Below are 15,728 nucleotides of genomic sequence, written 5' to 3'. Positions count from 1 at the left end.
GCACGCTCTCTGGGCCGGCCTCCCCTTAGTAGGAAACGGGGTCGTAACTGTGCCAGCCTCGCGTCTCCAAGCTGGCTGAGTGAACCTGTGCCTAGAAAGTGCCCAGCGTCGCGCCTCACACACAGTGACTTCCCAGGACCTGGAAGTGGCGGCCACCGCCTTCCGCGTCCTCTTTGTCCAGTCGCGTCTCCTGCTCAGTCACCTCTGGCTCTGTGCGGCCTCTTAGCGAGTGCCCTCACGTTCCTCGTCTCCCGAGACCCTGCCGATGCCCCTTCCAGAGAGGCGAAGAGGTGGCCACACCCGTTTGCCGCAGCCTCACCAGGACAAGGACTGAGCGCGGGGTTTCTTACAACCTCTGGATATACCTTTCCTGGCACGCATGCACACTCTCTTCCTCGTTCGTCACCGTCCCCTCCTCTGACGACCACTTGAACTCCAGCCGCTGCTTGAATGGGACTTCCAGGGCGTTGGACTTGGGAGTTGAGTGAACACATCGGAGCCCTGACCTGAGACACACACACAGACACGCGTGCGCACGCCTGTCCCCCTTCCTCCCTCCTATATACATGTGTGCGCCCAGCCTCACCAACCATTCCATAAGGGACAGGTGCCTGTATGCCTTTCCTGGGTCCCTCCTTTCCAGTGGGGGCGACACGACAGTGATGGCTGGTGTTTAATGTGCACCTGTGAGTTGGCCACGCCCTGGTCTGAGGGATGAACTTGTACTCACTCAATCACCAGTTACCTGAGGAGTTAGTCACCCTCCTCCCATTTTACGGGTAAGGCGATTGAGGCACAGAGGTTAAATTGCTTTGCTCAGAGGCAGAGTTAGTTTGTTTTTTGAAGCTTATTTATTTTGAGAGAGACAGAAAGAGAATGCCAAGGAGGCTCCACACTGTCAGTATGGAGCCCGAGGCAAGGCTCAAACTCAGGAACCGTGAGATCATGACCTGAGCTGAAATCAAGAGTCAGCTAGATGTTCATCCGACTGAGCCACCCAGAAACCCCTCGAAGTCACAAGAGTTTTAAATTAGGAGTCGGGATCCAACCCCAGGCACTGTGGCTCCAGAGCCTGTGTTGTGTTTTGTTTTGTTTTTTTAATGTTTATTTATTCTTTATTTTTTTTAATGTTTTTATTTATTTTTGAGAGAGAGAGAGAGACAGAGTACGAGTGGGACAGGGGCAGAGAGAGAGGGAGACACAGAATCTGAAACAGGCTCCAGGCTCTGAGCTGTCAGCACAGAACCCGATGCGGGGCTTGAACTCACAAACCATGAGATCATGACCTGAGCGGAAGTCAGACGCTCAACCGACTGAGCCACCTTGGTGGCCTCAGGGCCTGTTTCTTTTTTTTTTTTTTTTTTTTTTTTTTTTAATTTTTTTTAACATTTATTTTTGAGACAGCGAGAGAGATCACGAGTCAGGGAGGGGCAGAGAGAGAAGGGGGACACAGAATTGGAAGCAGGCTCTGAGCTGTCAGCGTAGAGCCCGACGCAGGGCTCGAACTCACGGACGGCGGGATCGTAACCTGAGAGCCCAAGTCGGCCGTCTAACCAACCGAGCCACCCAGGCGTCCCCCGCAGCCTGTGTTCTTAACCGCTTTTCGGGACCGGTGTCTCAGGTGGAGACTCGGGAGCCCTACCCAGGAGTGCCAGGAGGGAGGCAGCAAGGAGTCTTGCCCCGGTCACTCAGACAGCAGTCGTGCCTTCACCGCTCTGCGGCCCTGCTCCCCGTCCCCTGGGCCCAGCGCCTCGGGGCGTCTGCGGCCTCTGGGGAGGCCTCCAGGCCCCTGCGGGGTGACTGCTGAGCCCGCTGACTCACGCCCGCCCCCCGTTCGTGCCGTGGCGATGCCCGTGCGGTTCCTTAAGGTTGTGGAAGTCTTGGGGCGGATGACCCGAGGCTGGAGGCCCCGCGCGGGGTCTGGGAAGCTTTGTCTCTCTCCCTCCGCGGACGCCAGGCCTCCGCCGTGTTCTCCCCTCGACCGTTTGGCCACAGCGTCACAGATGAGCCGGTGTGTGGAGGGGCCAGTCCGGTTTCGCTGGCTTCTGAAGTGCTCGGGGCGGCACCTGGCCCAGCGGAAAGAAGTGCTGTGTAAATGCTGCACGCTCCTTCTCCGGACCCCCCTACTGCCGCTTCCTTACCAGTTTTTCTTAAGTTGGTTCTTTTTTTTTATTATTATTTGAATACGTTTCATCTCATCATCCGCAAGCAATTCGCAGTAGTTTCCTTTTCTTAACACGCGCCTGAAGCCCCCACATGTAAGGTCACTCCCGAGCCTGCCGGCGCCGTGCCGGGCCTCGGGGCGTGCCGCTGGCGATGTTGGGGTAACCGAGGTGGGGCAGGGGTGCCCTCAGACTGCTGTGGACTGACCGAATCCCCGCGCTCTTGTGCCTTTAGTGTCTTTCCCCTGGGCCGTCCGCCCCCCCCCCCCCCACCAAAGTGTGTCCCAGCATCAGAGAATGACAAGCTGCAGTTGTCGTTCTTACCAGCAGAGGGCGCCCGGTCATTCTGGGCCCTGGGGGCTCTCCCACTTCTCCGCGTCCGTCCAGCCCTGCCTCCCGCTCTGTTTCCCCTTCTGTGAGTGAGTGGGCGGATGCGACCTCTCTGAGCCCTGGCTGTGATCTTGTGTGAGGCCGTGCTGCATGTATACCCCATGGACCCCTGGCTGAAGGGGTGGCCAGACGGCAGCTGTGGCTGGTGTGGAGGAGGCCGGTTCGAGACCCCGGGCTTCAAGCTTCTCAGGGGGCTCCTCTGAACACAGATCGACCCAGCTGGCAGGGCTGGGAGGGTGGAGCTAGAAGGGGAGGAGCCTGGCCCAGCCTGGACGGTCAGGAAGGGCTTCCTGGAGGAAGGGATGTCAGAACTGAACACCTCAAGGACTGATGGCAGCTTGAGAGGTTGCTTAGGAGGCTTATTTCCTGTAGGCTGTCTGGGGCCCTGAGAGCTGCTACTGATGGCCCCACGTGTGCTCAGGCCCTCATCCCCGTCTGAGGTGCCCAGGCCAACACAGCCTTGGCCTAGGGGCCTTTCTTGAAGCAAGCTTGTCCAGGGGAGCAGTTTTTGCCCTTTGGCTGCCTGGTTAAAGCCCGCGCACCACTTTTCAGAATGGTGATTGAAAAAAACAAAATTTTTTTTTAAGTAAGCCCTACGCCCAACATGGGGCTTGAACTCACAACCCTGAGATCAGGAGTCGCGTGCTCCACCGTCTGAGCCAACCAGGCACTGGAGCGATGACTCTTAAAGGCGAAAGATAAAGTCGGGTTACAAAGGATACCAATTAAAATACAGTCAGCTGGAGATTTTTTAAACTTGTAATCCAGGATTTCTGTTCTTCCTCCTGGGCACATAAAGTAACAGGAGGTAGTGAGGAGCCGCCACAGTCTGCAGGGCTCTTGCGTGGCGTGGAAGCACCTGTCGTTGCGGTTGATGACACAGTCACAGGGCTGCTAAATGCTCCTCTCTCTGTCTCTCTCTCTGTTGCCCAAGTTAATAAGAAGGAAAGGCTCAATCTCATTTCAGTTCACTTAGTGAAAGTAGAGATGTCCCATTTCCTCACTCAAGTTGTGGACCCCTGGGGGCCCAGTGGACCCAGCTTGGTGGGACTCCCCAAGGCCGTGGCTCAAGTCCCAAGGGCTGCCTTCCCTGGCAGGGCCAGCTCCTGCCCCCACCTCCTCTCTCCCCCCTCCCCCTGCCCCTGCCCCGGGGGCCACCAGGCTCACGCCCTCACCAGGTCTGCGGGAAGGTGATGCGCCGGGGAGGCTGCTGGCTGCCTGTGGTGGCCTGTGGTGAGGGCTCAGCCGGGACCTGCGTCAGTTTCTTCCAGCGCCCCACCCCCACCCAGCGCAGCGGAGAGAATGGGGTTCTGGAGCCAAGTGTAGGACTCTGTCCTGCATCGACTTCTCGGCCTGACTCTGTCCCTCCCCTGCTCGGAGCCTCCTGTTCCCTGGCTGCCCTGGGGCAGAATCCAGTATGTCATAGAAACTGAAAAGAACACAAATGTCTCATCCAGCGAATGGACGAACAGACTGTGTAACGCGTGTGCAGCACGGTAGAGGGGCAAAATTCAAAGTCTTTTATGCTCCACGAAAGAGGCTAGCCGCGAAAGGCCACGTACTGTTTATCTCCATTTTAGTGTGATATCCAGAGAAGGCAAAGCCGTGCAGACCGAGAGGCCAGCCTTGCCTGGGGCATGGTGGCTGGCCCCGGGCTTCCCCAGGACTGTGCCGGGCCGCTGTTGGGTTTGGGCTACATCCCTTCATTCTGTGAGCCACTGCTGTTACCCTGGACACAGGGCCGTGCCCGGTCTGCTCTGACTGCTGCTGTGTCTCTGGGACGAGGCCCAGCACTAAGTAGCTGTTGGGGAACGTTTTGCTGTTGAGGGTGTTGCAGGAGTGGGGAGTCTGGGAGGCCACGTGCATCACAGTTAAGAGCGGAGTTCAGTCCCTGGCTCCACCACTTACCAGCTGTGCGACCTTGGGCAAGGTGCTTCACCTCTCTGGGCTCAGCCTTCTCATAGCACCAAAGTACAGATTCGTTCTCTTATCCACAAAAAAAAAAAACCACAAAAAAAAACAACCCACAAACTGAACACCTGCTCTGGGCCCTAGGCTGGACAGCATGGGGACAAGGTGGTGACAAAGATAGACCCAGCCCTGCCCTTTCGGGGCTCCCCATCTAGTGGGGGAGACGAATGACAAGCAGAGAAATTTTGTGATACTAGCTGCGTGATGTTTGTGTGAAGCTGCTCGAGGAGCCGTGGGGAGACTTGGAGGGAAGGCGTGGCTCGTTTGGCTGCACCTCGGGGCAGCGGTGGCAGCGAGGGCCCTTGAACGGAAGACAGAACCCAGTGGGTCGTTGGGAGGGGCATTTTGTTGTGGAGGCTTGGCGTGGGGGGAAGGGAGCGCTGGCAGAGGCCCGGGGGTGGGAGGGGGTGGAGGGGGCCCGGGGTGTGGGGAGTCACAGGCCTGGGTCCTCTGTGCCCGCAGCCCAGAACGTGACCGTGGATGAGGTCATTGGTGCCTACAAGCAGGCCTGCCAGAAGCTGAACTGCAGACAGATCCCGAAGCTCCTCCGGCAGCTCCAGGTACCCGGGTCAGGGAGGCGGGGAGAGGAGGCCGGGCTCCCTCTGGCCCCCAGCAGCCTCTGGGCCCCTCTGCCTGCCCCGCGCAGGAGATGGTGCACAAAGCACTGCCCAGCCTGGCCACCCAGCCCAGGGCCCGTGTGAATACATCCTGGAAAATCCTCTGTTCGGTTGTGAAAGCAATCAGGCTCTTCATGAATATTTAAACAGTATGGAACTATATAAAGTGAGAATGTGGGGCGCCTGGGCGGCTCAGTGGGTTAAGCGTCCGACTGCAGCTCAGGTCATGATGTCACGGTTCGTGAGTTCGAGCCCCGCGTCGGGCTCTGTGCGACAGCTCGGAGCCTGGAGGCTGCTTCAGAGTCTGCGCCTCCCTCTCTCTCTGCCCCTCCCCCACACGCACGCGCATTCTCTCTCTCAAAAATAAACATTTAAAGATAATAATAATACAAAAGAAAAAAATAAGAATTTCAAATATCTATCACTCCCCAAAGAAATTCTCTTCCCCAGGGGAAACATGCACATTTATTCTTTATATTCTCTGTTCAATATATACCTTGCCTGATTTTTTTTGAAAGTTTATTTAGTTTGAGAAAGAGCACAAGTTGGGAGGGGCAGAGAGAGAGGGGGACAAAGAGAACCCCAAGCAGGTCCCGCACTGTCAGCCCAGAGCCTGATGCCAGGCTCGACCCCACAAACCGTGAGATCGTGACCCAGGCTGAAACCAAGAGCCGAACGCCCAGCCGACTGAGCCACCCACCGGCCCGTGTCTGATTTTTTTTGTAATTAAAATATTATAGGCACAAACAAAATCCACCTTTCACTTCTTAGTCGAGTCTCATTTCCCAGGAGTCCCACTGTTGATAGCTTGGGGGCTTTGTCCTCTGGCCTTTGCTGTGCTGCGTTTGTAAGAGGCCAGTTCACTATCCAGAGTTACACAGACACAAGGGTACCTTCCGCTTTTGTGTGAACGGGGCACTCCTGTGCCTGTGGCGTGTTCCCCCTGTAGCCGTGTGCCACAAGGTGCCTGTCCTCTCTCTGGATGGGTCATTCCAGCATGTTGCAAGGTTGCTTGTTTCCAGGGTTGTTGTTCCCTTAGCATTACTGTGAGCAGTCACTCTTGCCATCCAGCTAGGGACTTCCTGCTCACTGGGTTTAAGGGTTTCTGGGAGAATTCCAGAAGGGCTTGTCGGCAGCTCCAGGGAGAGACAGTCACTCAGCGTGGTGGCCAAGAGTGTGGGTCCTGGAGCCCACCATCTGGTTCCAACCAAGCCTGTCCCTCACTAGCAAGTGACTTTAGGCAAGGCTGGCCCCGAGCCTTTTGTCTGCGCATGGCTTTGTCACAGCACCCGCCCCACGGGTTAATGTGTGTGGAGCCCCAAGAACAGAACGTGACCCCCAGCAGGCCCACACCTGACCGCTTGCTGTGTGGGGCCTGGGGCCTGGCCTTCACCCCCAGGCCTGTCAGCCTTCCCTGCCTCAGCACCTGCTTCACAGCCTTTGTGCTGGCTGCTCCTTCTGCCTGGGATGCCCGCCCCAGAGATGCCCAGCTGGGGCGGAGGGACTGTGCCCCGGCTGCCTGGCCCGGGCCCTGTGGGCGCAGAACTGCCCCTCTTCTCTGAGGCCCTGCGCGCGGCCCCCACCTCAGAAATGGAGCCGGATCAGAGCCCCGCCCGCCCCGCTGTCAGGGTCCAGCCTGGCTCCTGAGGGTGTCTTCCTGTCTTCACCATCTGCTCCATTCTCCCAGGAGTTCACAGATCTCGGGCACCGCATCGACTGTCTGGACCTGAAAGGTGCGTGTCTGGACAGAGGCCGGGACCCTTGGGGGGTGGGTCTGGGCTGGCAGGTCCTGCGGGAAGAGGAGGTTAGCCGGGGCAGGGGCAGGCGCCCCCCCTGGCGTGAGGCAGGCGCGATAAGCCTCCCCTGGCCTGGAGCCCGCGTTTCCGGCCCCCACCCCCCGGGGCAGGTGAGTACACACATACACACACAGGTGCACTAGACGTGCCCGGCCCTCTGTCTTGTCCCAGGCGAGAAACTCGACTACAAGACCTGTGAGGCCCTGGAAGAGGTCTTCAAGAGGCTACAGTTCAAGGTCGTGGACCTGGAGCAGACAAACCTGGACGAAGATGTGAGCAGCCCCTGCCACCGCCTCACCTGTTCCCTGAGCCCTCTGGCCCCTCTGAGGTTTGGGGGGAGGAGGGGGCGCTGCAGCAAAAGAGCCTCCTTGGAAAACAGCTGGGCAGGGCCTCTTGAAGGACAAGATGGGGACACAGCCAGTGTGACCAGAGCGGGTGTGAGGAATATTGGGGCTCTGGGGTGGGGCCCAGAAAATGGGGTGTCAGAGACCCACCCCAAAGGCAGGGGACTTGACGCAAGGGAGGGACTTGGGGAGCTGGGCCTTAGTGGGGGCAGCCGTGTGACCACCGGAAACCTTTTCAGGAACCCCTGCTGGGGCTAACGGCACCTGTAGGGGAGAGTTTAAGAAACCTTCAGAAAGCAGCCTCCCCATTTAGGCCTAGGTGTCCTCGCCTCCCCAGACTTGGAGGCCACTGGGAGACCCGGTGGGTGGGCTCCTGGAGAACTGAGGCCCAGGAACACCAGGGCCTGTCCTGGTCACGCGCCAGATCTGCCCGACTTCGGGGGTGGTGGCGAGTAAGAGAAAGACGGAGTCCGGCAGGAGCGGGCGGGTTGGTTCCCGGAACCCGGAGGTGCCCGGGCAGCGTCAGGGCTCTCCCCTTCCCTTAGTCGCGTGGCCCCCACCTCCTAGCCTCCTGGGCCTGCCTCCACCTGAGCCTAAACGCCGTTGTGTGTGCCACAGGGCGCCTCGGCCCTCTTCGACATGATCGAATACTACGAGTCGGCCACCCACCTCAACATCTCCTTCAACAAGCACATCGGCACCCGGGGCTGGCAGGCCGCGGCCCACATGATGCGCAAGGTGGGTGCCCCTCACCTGTACCCAGGGTGGAAGGGGCTCGGGCACAGGGGGGTCCAGGCGCTTTCCCGGGGCACCCGTCCCTTGGGACCTGGCTTCCCGAGCCCTCGGGGCGTGGGCCGTCGGTGGGGCGCCGGTGCCCAGCTTCCAGGCTAGTGGGAAAGCGGTGCCAAGGGTGCCCTGCCCCAGGCCAACCCCGACCCCTTTTCCTCCCTTCACGCATCTTTCCCCCGTCCTTCGCTTGCCCGCGACATACCCCTTGGAAGTGGCTGTGGTTGCCACCCCCTTCCCTCGTGCGGGGCGTCTGCCGCGGGGGAGCCCGGGGGCCCCTCCTGGCTCACCCGCGGGGCTCCAGCCGGGCCTTCCCTCACGGGGCCCTGGTGCCCACCCGGCCACGGGGGCAGGGAGGGCCGGGCCGGCCTGTCGCAGCCCCGCCCCTGCCCCACCAGACCAGCTGCCTGCAGTACCTGGATGCCCGCAACACGCCCCTGCTGGACCACTCGGCACCGTTCGTGGCCCGCGCCCTGCGCATCCGCAGCAGCCTCGCGGTGCTGCATCTGGAGAACGCCAGCCTGTCGGGGCGACCGCTGATGCTGCTCGGTGAGCTCGGGGGCCGGGGGCGCCGGGCAGTGACGGGCCGCCCGCCGGGCGCCGGGGCTTGGCCGGTCACGGCACTCTGCCCGTGCTCCCCCCAGCCACAGCGCTGAAGATGAACGTGAATCTGCGGGAGCTGTACTTGGCCGACAACAAGCTCAACGGCCTGCAAGACTCGGCCCAGCTGGGCAACCTCCTCAAGTTCAACTGCTCCCTGCAGATCCTGGACCTCCGTAACAACCACGTGCTGGACTCAGGTGTGTGAGAGGTCTGCCCACCCCACCCCAGCCACCGAGCACCCGCCGTGCGCCCAGCCAGGTGCCCCCGCGGTGCTGGAGACACAGCGGTGGCCAGGACGATCCCAGCCCTGCCCTCCTGGGGCTGCCGGTCCAAGAGGGAACATCCCCAGGCAGTGACCACTCAGACTGGGCAGGGCTGGGCCGTGGGAGCCCAGGGAGGGCGTCCTGGAGGAGGGGACAGCTCAGCGGAGACCTGCAGGATGAAGCGAGGTATTGAACAGATAATTAAAATAATTACCACCTGGAAAAAGTACCCTGAAGGAAACAAGGTTGTTGGGACAAGGGGCCACCCAGACGCTATTTAAGATGACGTGGGGAGGGGGCCTCTGGGCGGCCACGTGGAGAGAGACTGGAACCGGCCATTTTAAAGACCTGGAAAAAGAATCCAGGCAGGGGAACACCGAGTGCGAGAGGCCCCGAGGTGGGAAAGAGGCTAGATGGTGGATGTCTGGGGGGGAGACGAGGCCACGGTGAGCTGGGGGGTAAATGGGGAGGAGGAGAAAGTGCTTACTGAGAGGAACTCCGTTTCATCCTCTTTACCGTTGAGCGGGGTCCCCTGGCCTCGGTGGGAGGAGAGGGCTGGGGGAATGGCACAGGGCGTCGAGGCCGGGCCCGGACGCCACGGTTACTGAGCAGCTGGCACGTGCCGGGCCTGCTGCCTGTGGGCTCACAGCCGTGAGACAGAGGTGTCTGCCCTGGGGAGAGACACCGCCAAGACAGATGAACAGATTACCGAGTCTGTCGGATGGTGAGATGTGCTCTGGAGAAAAACAGAGCAGCAGTGGTGGGCTGGCGGTGGACTGGCGCGAGGGCGACACTCCAGCAGGGTCCTGAAGCGGACAGGGCGCCGTCGTGTGCTGGGCCTGAGCCTGTGGGGGGGCGGGGGGGGGGGGGTCCGCACTCTAAGTGGCCGGCGGCTCTGGTGCCCCCGGGAGAGGCACTTAGACCACAGGCGGGACTCGCCCACGGGTTTTCTCCAGGTCTGGCCTACATCTGCGAGGGTCTCAAGGAGCAGAAGAAGGGGCTGGAGACCCTGGTGCTGTGGAACAACCAGCTCACGCACACGGGCATGGCCTTCCTGGGCATGACGCTGGTGAGTGGGGCCCGGGAGAGGGGAGGGCGCTCACGTGTCCGCCGCCACCTCTCAGCGCCGTCGTCTTCCCCGATCCGGCGCCTCCCGCAGTTCAGGAAGCCTTGCAGCAGCCCTTTCCGTGCTGTTTGAGCTCTCCTTCGGCTCTCACGGCCTCTTTGTCCCGAGGAAAGTGGCCTTGCTCTCGCTTCCCTTGTCTCTTGGCGCCCAGCACGGTAGCCTAGCACAATGTCTCGCACAAGGTGAACATGTTGTGCATGGGAAGTTACTATTTCTGGAAGCCTTCAGTACGTTTTAAATCTTTTAAAATAAATACGTGGGGGGCGCCTGGCTGGCTCAGTCAGTTGAGCAACTGACTTCGGCTCAGGTCATGATCCCGTGGTTTGTGAGTTCAGGCCCCGCGTCGGGCTCCGTGCTGACAGCTCAGAGGCCGGAGCCCGCTTCGGATTCTGCATCTCCCTCTCTCTCTGCCCCTCCCCTGCTCGCGCTCTCTGTTTCTCAAAAATAAACATCCAAAAAAGTTTTTTAAATAAATACGTGGTATGTAAAAGAAGCCCACAGGATACAAAGACTCCCGTCCAAGTTAAGAATCACCAACGGCCAGGTCTGTGCCCTGAGCCCTCGGGTGCCAGCAGGGAGTGGGCCCGGGGCTGGGGCCGGACAGGGCGGCTGGCGCTGGGGCCGCTTCTAAGTATGCGAAGGACCTGGCCTGAAGCAGGATTGTCCGGGCGACAAGCTGCCGGAGAGGGAGCACTCGGTGTGCCTCTTTCCTGACCGGCCTTCGGGGCTTCGCCTCACTGTCACGCCCCGCCCCTTGCAGCCGCACACACAGAGCCTGGAGACGCTGAACCTGGGCCACAACCCCATCGGGAACGAGGGCGTGCGGAACCTCAAGAACGGCCTCATCAGCAACCGCAGCGTGCTGCGCCTGGGCCTGACCGCCACCAAGCTCACGTGCGAGGGTAGGGCGTGGGGCCGGGCCAGGGGAGCGGTGTCCGCGGGCTTGGCGGGCGGCTAGCCCGTGGCCAGCCCCTGCGGTCCCCCTCCCAGGCGCGGTGGCGGTGGCAGAGTTCATCGCCGAGAGCCCCCGCCTCCTGAGACTGGACCTTCGGGAGAACGAGATCAAGACGGGCGGGCTCATGGCACTGTCGTTGGCCCTCAAGGTGAACCGCTCACTGCTGCGCCTGGACCTTGACCGTGAGCCCAAGAAGGAGGCGGTGAGCTGAGTGGGCCCTCCCCTGAGGCCTCTGGCGGGCAGGGCAGGGCAGGGTGGGCCAGCCCGGGGCCACCGCAGGGTTCCCCCGCCCCGGGGACAGGCCGGCCAGAGCCCTAGCCGGGCCGCTCCGCCCGCAGGTGAAGAGCTTCATCGAGACGCAGAAGGCGCTGCTCGCCGAGATCCAGAACGGCTGCAAGCAGAACTTCATGCTGGCTCGGGAGCAGGAGGAGAAGGAGCAGCGGCTGCAGCTGTCGGCCTCCATGCCCGAGATCACCGTCACCGAGCCCCAGCCCGACGAGGAGCCCGGGGACGAGCCCGCCGCCAAGGCCCAGGAGAACGGGGCCCCGGACCCCGCTGCCGGGCCGGACTCGGACTCGGACTCAGACTCTGAGGAGGAGGATGGGGAGAGGGCCGAGGCCCCCTGCCCCGCCCTGGTGCCCCCCTCGGACTCCCTGGGCCCTGGGGACAGGAGCCCCCCAGGCAGCCCCTCCTCCCCCACCGAGCAGCGCATTTCTGTGTCCAGCCCGGGCCGGGGCCACAAAGTATTTGTGGTGACCCGGGTGGAGAGTCCACCTGAGAGGGCAGAGCCCCCTGTGCCTCCCACCCCTCCCGCCTCCCCTGCCCCCCCTGCCCCTCCTCGTCCTCCCTCCCCTCCTGCCTCAGCCTCCCCTCCCGCCTCAGCCTCCCCTCCCGCCTCACCTGCCCTGCCACCAGCCGAGGCCGTCAGCACTCAGGACCCGGGGGTGTCGGAGCCTCAGTCGCAGCTGGAGCCGCCTCAGTCAGGGCCACCACTGCCCAACGGCCTAAAGCCCGAGTTTGCCCTCGCCCTGCCCCCGGAGCCGCCCCCGGGGCCCGAGGCCAAGGCGGGCAGCTGTGGCCTGGAACACGGTGAGTGCCGCTCTGGGGCGGGGTGCCCAAGGGCCCTGGGTGCTGTGTGTGACCCCAGGCAGGCACCTGCCTCTCGGAAGGCTTCGGTTTTCTCTTCTTTAAAATGGCCCGTGCAGGGGTAGGAAAGAGTAGGACTTGACCCTTGGCCCCCACCTTTCTTCCCTCGGATCCGGGGCAGCTCTCCCCGGGAGGGAGCAAGGCCAGATCTGTTAACTGGAGTCCAACAGTCTCACTGGTACCCGAGACCCGTGCTGCCCTGGGGGTCAGACTGGAACCCCCATCCCCGCCTGCCTGACAGGAGGTCGCCTGCCCTTTGTCGCCTCCCCTTGCAGAGCTGAGCTGCTCCAAGAACGAGAAGGAGCTCGAGGAGCTGCTTCTGGAAGCCAGTCAGGACTCTGGGCAGGAGACACTGTGACACTTTAGGTGAGGCAGGGGCCCCAGAGGGCGGGGGGGGGGGGGGGGGAGGCTGGCAGTAGAGCCCCTGGCTCTGACGGGCCCTCCCCCACTCTCTCCTCCCCAAGTTCCTTTCCCCCCCTCCCGTCAGTCTTCGATGAGCTGAGGCCAGAGCCATGAGAATCTGCTCACCTTCACCCCCAGCCTCCCTGAGGCCCAGGCCGCCGGGGGTGTGGGGGGCCTTGCTGGGGGCCCCCCGCCCCGCACAACAACACTACATGGAGTGCAGGAGCTGCAGGGGGTGCCCTCCCCGCCCTGACTTAAGCACTTGTATCTCTGTGTCCGGCATTCGAAGGCTCTGGGCTGGGGGGATGGGAGGAGGAGGTCTCCGAGGACATCGGCCACCAGGCTGGACGCCTTTTCAAGAGGGCCTGTTCGGCCCGGCTTGCCCTGTGGCGGGCAGGAGTCCCGGGTGGTGGAGGGGTGGCCCCCCCGGTGGCCCCGGGCACAGGACCGGGCGGAGGGGCGGTGAGTGGCGGTGGTGGAGATGCGGAGAGCAGCCCCAGGTGGGGTGTGGGCCGGGGCTGGGGGTGGGGGGTGGGGGAGCTGGGAGCAGAGAATCAGAGCTTTCTTTTTCTTAAGTGCAATAAATCTATCAGGGAGCTGGGGCGGGGAGCAGCCAGGGTTCTGGAGACCCTGCTGTCCAGGTCCCTTGAGGCTGCGCCCTGAGAGGCACTACAACCCCCGGGGGCGGTGTGGGTGTGGGGTACGGGTGGGCAGAGGGTGGGGGAGGGGCTCTTCCTGTCGGTGCAACTCTGTTCACACCTTTTCTAATAAACCAGAGCTGGGTTCACCACACTCGCCTGCTCTCTGCTGGTGCTGATCGTGGGCGCCCCCTGCGGGAGTTGTGGGCACAGGGAGCGGGGCGGGCAGGGCTCGGTCGTCTGCGGGGGTTCGTGCCGTGGTCCCCCAGAGGAAAACCGGGAGGCTGGACAGACAAAAGCCACATTTCCCGCAACACTCCCTGCCTTGGTGCACCCCCCTGCCGACTTTTTTTTTTTTTCTTCCCCCTCTCCTGTATCTTCTTGCCACCTGCCAATCCCGTGTCTCCAGAGGGAGACAACCCCAAAGTATCTTCCGGCTTCAGGCCTAGGCTCTCAGGGTGTGGTGGAGACGAGCCGTCCACAGCTCAAGGAGCATGGGCACCGGCTGGCCCCCGGCGGCCCCAGACGCTCCGAGAGTGCATGGCCCTTCAGACTTCCGGGCGCCAGAACCAGGAGAATACACTTCTGTTCTAAGCCACCCGGATCCCGGGACTCTGTTGTAACAGCCCGGGGCCGCTAACAGACCGGCCGTGCGGGGGTCCTGGTTTCCACCTGGATCCTGGATCACAAGGGTGGATCACCTTGGCTAAGTGTTTTCCCTTGGCCTTCGGCCGCCCAAGCGTCGCTGGGGCTTGTGAAGACCCAGCGAGTCTAGATGCTGTGGCCAGACGTCCGTGCCGGTACACAGGGTTTGTTTTCGCACATGTGAAAGTTCAGGTAGCAGACAGCCGTTCCCCACAAAGTGACTTGTGGCCCCAGGTCTCGCGTGGCTCTGCCTCTGCTTAGGCCCTGGGGAGCCCCTGCACCCGGCGGGCGGATGGGGGAGGAGAGTGGAGAGGGCAGACCTGCTTCTTCACTCGTTGGCGCGACGGGAAAGGGACACACGTCGCTTACGTTCCTTTCTGTCCATGGGAACCAGCCCCGAGGACTCACCTGGGTGCAGGGTCCCAGCGGCAAAGCTGCACAGACCATGGCAAGGCCGGTGGCCTGTCACCGTCCCGGCTATGCCCAGCTGCCCTGCGACACCCACCTGTCCCCCCGCTTAGCTTTGTTGGACTCAGGCTTTGTCAGCGTCTAAGAGACACGGGCCACAGACGGCACCACGTGACGGGGGCGGCAGCTCCCCCCCCCCCCCCCCCTGCCAGTCTCCGAGTTTGTTCCGAGTTTGTTCCGTCTGGAGCGGGCCCTGCTCCTGCTGCTCATCTGTTCCCGCCTCAACTGGAGGTGGCGAGAAGCGGAAGGCGGAGCCAGATCGCCAGATCGGCAGAAGGGAGGCAAAGGGGAGGGACTCACTGGCTCCAATCCCACGCCCACAGACAGTGACCTAATGACATCTCAGGGTCCCACGTGTCTCTGTGGGGGCTTCACTCTCCGGCAGGCAATGCCCCCCCCCCCCCCCCGCTGCCGGAGAACATCTCGCAGGTGTGGGTTTACTCCAAGCTTAGCCCTGCCCGGACTGGAAGGCAGCCCCTCAGTCAGTCACATGCCGGCTTCCTGCCCCACGTCCACTCAGAAGCAGTCGTTGGCCGGTGGAGTCGGGGTGCTGTGCCCAAGCCTTGGAGCTGAGCAGTGCGAGGTCAGTACCCCCACCAGGCCGCACGGCCTGAGGGTGGATGCCTTCGAAGAGTTCTCGGCTCCCTCTGGGCCTGTCCCCTCAGCCCTTAGGGCCTTGGCTCAGAGGTCACACCCTTGAGCTCTGGTCACACGGGACAGGTTAAGTGCTGGTCCCCCCTCCCCAGCTGGACTGGATCAGGCATGCCTCGGGCCTGAGTGGGTGGCTACTTGGACCAGCGAGGACGTAGAAGGTGTCTGAGGAGTGCCACCTGCCTCCTCGCTGTATCACACGGGTGGGAGGGGAAAGTGTGAGCCGCAGTAGCTAAGAAACACCACCGCCCCCACCGCGGCCCGGCTCTGGCTCCGACTCTGTCCCACAGGTGCCCGTCTCTGCGCCTCAACTTCCCAGTCCCCAAGGGGCTCATCAGGTGGCCCTGGATGGCCTGTGGGCAGGTGCTCCCTGGACAGTTACTTGTTCCGGGGAGGCAGCGCTGCCTGCCCCAGCTGGCGGAAGTGCCGGCGAACCCTAATTAATCCATTACGCCAGGGGCAGAGCGCCACCCTTGGAGTGGACCAGCCTGCTGAGGTCACCGGGGACACCGCCCTCGGAAATGCCTGCAAAGGGGCAGGCTAGGGTGTGGGGACAAGGACCTGGATCTCCCGAGGCCTCTCGGCGCTCCCTGTTGCCTGAGTCAACCCGGCACATCCGTCCTTCTGCCCTGCCTCAGTGGCCTCACCCACCGCCCCCACGCCCTCTCCTGCTTCCAGGGATGCCGGACTCCCCAGGGGGTGACGTGGGCTTGGCGGGACAGGGCAGGCGTAAGCCAGGGAGACCAGGACATGAAGACCCACCGG

The 15,728-nt window shown here is 62.2% G+C and overlaps 1 protein-coding gene across 3 annotated transcripts in view; it reads left to right on the top strand.

Moving 5' to 3' along the window:
- Nucleotides 1–13,353, top strand: part of PPP1R37 (protein phosphatase 1 regulatory subunit 37) — a 41,352-nt gene extending 27,999 nt beyond the window's left edge. For 2 of the 3 annotated variants that reach the window (XM_045441972.1, XM_045441975.1), the window contains exons 2-13: nt 4,986–5,083; nt 6,828–6,873; nt 7,108–7,208; nt 7,899–8,018; nt 8,465–8,615; nt 8,711–8,866; nt 9,889–10,001; nt 10,819–10,960; nt 11,049–11,215; nt 11,352–12,102; nt 12,435–12,525; nt 12,624–13,353. In XM_045441972.1, coding sequence (XP_045297928.1) covers nt 4,986–5,083; nt 6,828–6,873; nt 7,108–7,208; nt 7,899–8,018; nt 8,465–8,615; nt 8,711–8,866; nt 9,889–10,001; nt 10,819–10,960; nt 11,049–11,215; nt 11,352–12,102; nt 12,435–12,517 — 1,928 coding nt within the window. In that variant the 3' untranslated portion in view covers nt 12,518–12,525; nt 12,624–13,353. The remainder of the gene's footprint in view (nt 1–4,985; nt 5,084–6,827; nt 6,874–7,107; nt 7,209–7,898; nt 8,019–8,464; nt 8,616–8,710; nt 8,867–9,888; nt 10,002–10,818; nt 10,961–11,048; nt 11,216–11,351; nt 12,103–12,434; nt 12,526–12,623) is intronic. The other variant, XM_045441973.1, reaches the window with a different exon arrangement.
- Nucleotides 13,354–15,728: the final 2,375 nt, after the last annotated feature.

This window comes from Leopardus geoffroyi, chromosome E2 (genome assembly GCF_018350155.1).
Source record: "Leopardus geoffroyi isolate Oge1 chromosome E2, O.geoffroyi_Oge1_pat1.0, whole genome shotgun sequence".
Classification (NCBI taxonomy): Eukaryota; Metazoa; Chordata; class Mammalia; order Carnivora; family Felidae; genus Leopardus; species Leopardus geoffroyi.
This window is presented reverse-complemented; position numbering and strand designations above follow the sequence as displayed.